This window comes from Bubalus bubalis, chromosome 14 (assembly GCF_019923935.1).
Source record: "Bubalus bubalis isolate 160015118507 breed Murrah chromosome 14, NDDB_SH_1, whole genome shotgun sequence".
Taxonomy (NCBI): domain Eukaryota; kingdom Metazoa; phylum Chordata; class Mammalia; order Artiodactyla; family Bovidae; genus Bubalus; species Bubalus bubalis.
Window position 1 is genome coordinate 9034332 of NC_059170.1, and position 7375 is coordinate 9041706.

Genomic DNA, 7375 nt, shown 5'->3' on the forward strand with positions numbered 1-7375 from the left:
CTGGAATGCAGATGTTGGGGTTAGGTGCTGGGTGCAAGATTTGCTACTAAGAAATGCCCATCAGCCCAAATATATTGGTTCCTTGAACCATTCCAGGAAGATTTTCTTTCCAGAAGGAGATGTTCATAAGTCTAAAATAACATTATCTAGGAGTATGCGTGCACACATGCTGGGTCACTTCAGTTGTGTCCGACTCTTTGAGACCATATCTACTGTAACCCACCAGGCCCTTCTGTCCCTGGGATTCTCCAGGCAAGAATACTGGAGGAGATCTTTCCAACTCAGGGATCAAACCCGTGTCTCCTGCATTGGCAGGCGAGTTCTTTACCACTGAGCCACCAGGGAAGCCCCTGTGTGTGTATATATAAGGTTGACCAAAAAGTTCATTCGGGTTTGACCATAAGATCTTACAGGAAACCCCAAGTGGACTTTCTGACCAACCCTATATATATATATAGCTGAGCGTGAGTTCATATTGATATCTCTGATTTTAATCCAGTAACCCAGGGTTCATTCTAGCATTTTCCTTTTGCTTATTTCTAACTTCTCTCACAGAAACCTGGCTCTTATCTACCAGTTACTTACCTGTTCAATCTTTCATAGCTGTAAAATAGTTTTAGAACTGTTTACCCATACCCTGTGAAAAACAAATTCACCAGAGACCTGCTGTCTGAAAAATGGAAAGAAAGGGCTGCTTGCCAGTTACTCACATTAAAATGGCATGCGAGAAATAAACTTCTATTCTTGAAGTCCATGATTTAGCCTATTAGTTCTGAGGTAATCAAATGGGGAAGCAAGATTTGGAAGCAAGAGTTGGAAACTTATGTACACACTATGACAATAGAAGGGAGTGTAATAATAGCATTCAAGGGTAGTGGAATGGAGTGGAAAAAAAGTCAAGGACCGCTGCTGGCAGGTGAGTTTATTAGCCAAGGATTTACTCCTTCCCAGCCCTCAGTGAGAATGAACGGGAGTCTCAGTGGGAGGCTAGGCTTTTAGCTTCTTCAGTGATTAGCTGCAAGAGAAAAAGGTTAGATGTTTAGAGGCTCTGGAAATCTGGGAAGCAAGAATTCATGCCCAAACTTCATATTATTTATCTTTACCAGACCTTGGAACAAGAATACTTCATGTAACAACAGGAATTGTCCACTTCTGATTTGGAGGAGGGGATGGTATTAGTTCACTGAATAGATAAAGGTAGAAATATGGGATCTGGGTAAGCTAAGATGGTTCATGGTAAAGTCTGACTATGGATGCTATGGCTAGAAATCTGGACGAAAAAACAAAAAAAAAACACCAAGCTGTTGAAATATAGAATGAAGACATCACAGGCATTGATTATATATTGAAAGAAACAAGGTGCCCCAAGCTGGTATCTTTGTCTATTTGCCAGTCAATTGGCTTCCAGGTTTAGCGGACATGGTCTTCTGCTACGTTTGTGCCTAGGATTTAGGACCTCAGCCTCTGTTTAGGGATAACAGCATCTGAGAAGAAGGTGAGAATCAGTGATGACACACATCCAAGCGTGCATCTCCAAACTCACTGTATTTTCCCAGCAGATGTTTCCACAGTAGGTCCAGCAGCACGTGTGATTTATTTTTACACATCTAAAATTTCTAGAACACCTGTTGTTACATTCTCGGATGGTTGGCTGTCCCCAGCACTCCTGAAGGAGCAATTCCCTCCTGAAAATGAGATGAGATGGTAAGACATTGGTGGGGCCATATAGACAAGTGTGGGAAGAGAAGTCCTTCATAAGCTTAACAGCTTATGTTAAGCTAGAGGGCCCCTCTAGGGGCCCCTCCTAGAATCCTGGCCCCAAGTCCCCACTAAAGTACCTATCTTCTAAGAAAAATCCCCTTCCTTAGCCTCCTTATTGTATTTTCACTGACCCCATTGCATCTTTACTAAACTCTTAGACCTCTCTGCTCCCCAAGTCCTATAGTGTTGCAGACTTCTGGGTCCTCTTTGAACATCCTAGAGATAGGACTCCATATACTCCCAGCATTCATCTGCCCTCCTATAAAAGTTACATCTTTATAACGGGAGATCTCAGAGTCTGAGATAACCTCTACCCTCGTTATCATACCTATTTCACAGCATGGGAAACTAGACCAGGGAAAGTAAGGAATAGATTTGCCTCACTTCCTTCCCCTCCTTGCTGACCCTGCCTTTAATGTAACTCAGCTTCAGGACTTCTCTGGTGATCCAGTGGTTAAGAATCCGCCTTCCAATGCAGGGGACATGGATTTGATCCCTGATTGGGGAACTAAGATCCTACATGCTTCAGGGCAACTAAATCTGCATGCCACATCTAGAGAAAAAAAAAATCATCCTATTAAAAAAAATAAAGTAATTCAGCCCCTCTCTTCTCTCTCTCATTTTCTTGGCCCCCTCCATTGATTTCATTTTCTCATCATATGGCCCCCAACATTGCTCCACTAAAGACCCATCTCATGTCTCTTTTCCATCTTTTTACATTCTGAAATATCCTACCAATGGGTCGGCTTTAACTCAAGCAGTCATTCCATTGCATTGGACTTCTGAAATATCCTACCGCTAAATTAAGGGTATATATCAAGAAATGCCATTTGGTAATCATCAACGTGCACACAGTTAGGACACAGAGCTTCTGGAAGAATGGGAAAATATGGTAGCTCTGTACTGGTGCCCCCTCTCCTCCAAGATAGCCTGACATGGGAAAATATTATATCCTTATAATTTATGGAATGTATCTAAAAGCTGACACATAGTCATTGATACTTTTAAGGTTGGAAGAAGAAACATTGAAGGATCTCAGCTTGGGAATTTCTTGGATCTCTGTCTGTAGAAAAGTATCTATACACAAATGCTTCAACAGGTGATCCAGGGAAGTGAGTCCTGGGTCAGATGTATCAGGCATGATACTTCTTCATTTGTCCAGAAATAAGCACAGCCCCATCATGCCCTTTTGATCCTCAATCCAGCCTCATCACCTGCTGCTATATCTTTCCTTCACTCCTCCCAGCACAGACAGTAGTACCATACAGAGGAACATCATGAGGAGAGGTATCCAGAACTTCATGATGCTGACCATATATATACGTCTGAATAGGTGTTGTCAGGAGTTCTTTCCTTTGCAGTTGCTTCTAGAGATCAAAAGACACAAATAAAGACAGCTGGGAAGCAAGAGGAAAATTCTCATGGAATTTCTTTACACTCTGTCCTCTAATGATTCTTCCTTGACCTTCACCACCCAACCACAGGTACAAACCAATTCTGGATGTTGACTTTGCTAAAAGATATCTCCCCATCTCAAGTTTCATGCCTTCCTTTTGCAGGAACCCGAGCCCCCCCACCCCTGCTTTTTTTTAATGTGCTATCTTCCCTTGATTAAAAAATAACTCAAGGGATTCCTGGTAGTCCAGTGGTTACGAATCTGCCTGCCAACACAGGGGACATGGGCTCAATTCTTGCTCCAGGAAGATCCCACATGCTGCAGGGCAATGAAGCCCATGCGCCACAACTACTGAGCCACCACTCTAGAGCTTGAGTGCCGCAACTGCTGAAGTCTATGTGCCTAGAGCAAGTGCTCCACAACAAGAGAAGCCACCACAATGAGAAGTCCGCACACCGCCACTAGAGAGAGCCAGCAAATAGCAACAAAGACCGAGTGCAGCAAAATAGATAAATACATCTTCAAAATAATGATAATTCAAATTTAGTGTTCAAGACAAGCTTCATGCCTTCCTTTTGCAGGAAAACCTTTTTTATTTTTATTTTTTTGCACGTGTGTGTTATTTTCCCTTGATTAAAAAAATGACTCAGGGGCTTCCCTCGTGGTCCAGTGGTTAGGAATCTGCCTTCCAATGCAGGGAACTTGGGTTTGATCCCTGGTCAGGAAACTAACTCACACAGCACAACTAGAGAGCCCATAAACTGCAACGAAAGATGAGCGTGCTGCAACTGAGACCCAACGCCAAATAAATAAATAGAATATTTTTTAAAAGAAAAAAAAAGGAAGTAAGTGGTCAGGGAAAGATATCACAATAAACCAGCTGGTAAAGAGATGAATTCAGCCAGATCAAGACAACCACAAGTGAGCAACTTCCATCATTTGGGTGGGGGAAAACTCAAGCCATGAAACCACCCATGACAGAGTCAATTTGAAGCAGTACCAAGTCCAGAAAGTACAAAGTTCAAGAGCACAACACTGCCTGCCAGAAGGAGCTGTCCTGACCCCTTTATCTATTCTTGCTCCACCACCTCCAAAATGGCTCTTAGCTACCTGCAGGAGGAGAGGAAAGAGCAAGGAAACTGACCACTCTCTTTCTAGGTGTGGAGGGAACAACCATTTTAATTCAAGCGTAGTGTTTCAACTGTGCTTGGGCTTAGACTTTTTTCTAAATTTATTATATTATAATATGAATAATATATTTTAGCATATAATATACTATTATATTTTAAATTTAGGCAGTGACTAGAAAAGTCTAGTTCTATACCCAAGCTCTCATATAGAACCAAGAAATGAGGTAGCTCTTCTGGATATATTTAAATGGGACAAAGGACAAGACTTTCAACATATTACTAGTAACATTCCCAGTGAATATTAATGATATGTGTACCAGTAACACAGATTATTAATATTTTCCCATGGATCATAAGACATCTGAAAATTTGTGACTTCTATTTCTTCAGGGGGAAAAATGTCTTTGGAAACCTCCTTGCAACTGAAATTCGGTTAAATGCATTTGTAAATGTGGAGATCCTTGGACAAAGGATACTGCCTGTCTCAAACCCTAAGTGGGGTTGGTGCCAGTTTTTCCTGTTTTAAGATTAGTTTATTCTCAAAAACAGACTCACAGACTTAGAGAGGGAACTTATGGTTACCAGGGGGGAAGGGCGGTCTGGAGTGATAGTTAGGGAGTTTGGGATTAACAGGTACACACTGCTATATTTAGAGTGGAAGGACTTCCCTGGGGGTCCTGTGTTTAAGATTCCTAAATTCCAATGCAGAGGGGCACAGGTCGTATCCCTGGGGAACTAAGATCCCGTATGCCCCACATGCCTCATGCCATGGCCAAAGATTTTTTTTTAATTTTAAAAATTAAAACTGATAACCAACAAGGACCTACTGTATAGCACAGGGAACTCTGCTCAATATTATGCAACAATGGGAAGAGAATTTGAAAAAGCATTTTTAAAAAATAAAAGAAAAGAGAGGTAGGATGAACTGGGAGATTGGGAATGATAAATGTACAAATGTATATACAGATACATGTATACATGCATGACGCAGATGGCTAATGAGAACCTACTGTACTGCACAAGGAACTCTACTCCATGCTCTGTGGTGACCTAAATGGAAAAAAAAGCTATATGTATATATATATATATATATATATATATATATATATATAGAGCTGATTTACTTTGCTGAACAGAAGAAACTAACACAACAGTGTAAAGCAACTATACCTCAAAATTTTTAAAGTACAATTTAATTTTATCAATAATGGCTGTGGTTTCTCATAGCCTGAAAGAGTTAGACATATAAAAGGAACCTAGAGACACGTAACTCTAAAATGTTTAATTATTAAAAAAATTGGTTTATTTTACCAACAGGATATACATCCTGTCTTATCAATAGGAGGGAAATTCTCTCCCACTTGACACCACACTGAAAACTGTCAGTGTGGCACAGACAGTAAATTCCTGTGACTTTCTGGAGTCAGAGATTCAAATTCCTGTGAATTCCCAACCCCAACATGCCTAGTTTAATATAAGCTATGTGTTTGGCTAACCACCTGATTTCTCAAAGACTCAGTTTCCCTGGATGTATTATTTTTGGGCTCCAAAATCACTGCAAATGGTGACTGCAGTCATGAAATTAAAAGATGCTTGCTCCTTGGAAGAAAAGCTATGATAAACCTAGATAGCATATTAAAAAGCAGAGACGTCACTTTGCTGTCAAAGGTCCGTATAGTCAAAGCTATGGCTTTTCCAGTAAATAGACGTAAGGGTTGGACCGTAAAGAAGGCTGAGCGTGGAAAAACTGATGCTTTTGAACTGTGGTGTTGAAGAAGACTCTTGAGAGTCCCTTGGACTGCCAAAGAGATCAAACCAGTTAATCCTAAAGGAAATCAATCCAGAATATTCATTGGAAGGACTGATGTTGAAGTTGAAGCTTCAATAGTTTGGCCACCTGATGAGAAGAGCTGACTCATTGGAAAAGACCCTGATGCTGGGAAAGATCGAAGGCAGGAGGAGAAGGGGACGACAGAGGGTGAGATAGTTGGATGGCATCACCGACTCAATGGACATGAGTTTGAGCAAGCTCCGGGAGATGGTGAAGGACCAGGAAGCCTGGCATGCTTCCTTGGGGTTACAAAGAGTCTGACACGACTGAGCAACTGAACAATATGGGGATGATATATCCACATAGCAAACGTTGACTATATGAAGCACTAGCAAAAAAATTTAAGTTTTAAGTTTTAAAAATTAAAAAATAAAGCCTCTTGGCATATGTTACAAATTATAAAATAGGAAAATATAGAAAATTTGAGGGATTTCCCTCTTGGTCCAGTGGCAGACTTTGCCTTCCAACGCAAAGGGGTTTGGATTCAGTACTTGGTTGCGGAGCTAGATCCCACAGGCCTTGCAGCCAAAAAGTCAAAACATAAATAAAAGAAGCAATATTGTAACAAATTCAATAAAAAGACTTTTAAAAATGGTCCACATCAAAAAAAATCTGTTAAAAAATAATAAAATAAAAATTGAGGCACATAGACAGTTAGCTGGGTTGCCTTTAACTTCTAAAAAACTGCTATTTGGAAAAGATTTCAAAATTACAAGAGTAAGACTAGTCAAAGAACTTCTAAACAGTAAACATACTGTTTACTCAGATTCACCTATTTTAAGAATTTACCCCTAATTGCTTTCTCTCTCACATGTGTGTGCATGTATGTATGTATATATATATATATATATATATATGCCTAAGCCATTTGAGGGTAAGTAGATACATCATGATTCTTATTTAGGAATAATACTTCAGTGAGTATTAACAATAGGAACATTCTCTTCTGTGATCACAGTACAACTTCATTACATTGAACATTTCTAAAATCTTTTTATCGAATCTACCATCAGTATCCCATTGTGTAAATTCACCCAACAATGCCCTTTATCTTTTATGAGGTTGAAATTTTTGACGACGCTAGACAATTTTTTCTTTTACTTAAACATTCCTCATGTGGGGTTTGTTTGCAGTTTCTTCATGATTAGGTGCAGGCTATCCGTTCTCCCTGAGACTACTCTGAAGACAATACACAACGGCCCACGTGTTGCCAACAATAGTGTCATGTGTATTGTAGACAATACGTGGTGACTCAGT

At 40.2% G+C, this 7375-nt stretch overlaps 1 protein-coding gene across 1 annotated transcript; it reads right to left on the reverse strand.

Annotated features, from left to right (window-relative positions):
- Positions 1-976: 976 nt before the first annotated feature.
- WFDC11 (WAP four-disulfide core domain 11) lies at positions 977-3238 on the reverse strand. The gene is made up of 3 exons (XM_006051342.4): positions 2976-3238; positions 1544-1685; positions 977-1015 (listed from the first exon to the last, which is right to left on the reverse strand). The coding sequence occupies exons 1-3, from the start codon at positions 3074-3076 to the stop codon at positions 977-979; spliced, it is 282 nt and encodes a 93-aa protein (XP_006051404.2). The 5' UTR covers positions 3077-3238.
- Positions 3239-7375: the final 4137 nt, after the last annotated feature.

Excerpts from the sequence above, each read along its gene's own strand:
- WFDC11 (XM_006051342.4), bottom strand. The coding sequence starts at position 3,076 with ATGGTCAGCATCATGAAGTTCTGGATACCTCTCCTCATGATGTTCCTC. Across the intron at positions 1,686-2,975 it reads AAGGAAAGATATAGCAGCAG|GAGGGAATTGCTCCTTCAGG; the intron begins GTGATGAGGCTG and ends TCTCATTTTCAG. Across the intron at positions 1,016-1,543 it reads ACATCTGCTGGGAAAATACA|CTAATCACTGAAGAAGCTAA; the intron begins GTGAGTTTGGAG and ends TTTCTCTTGCAG.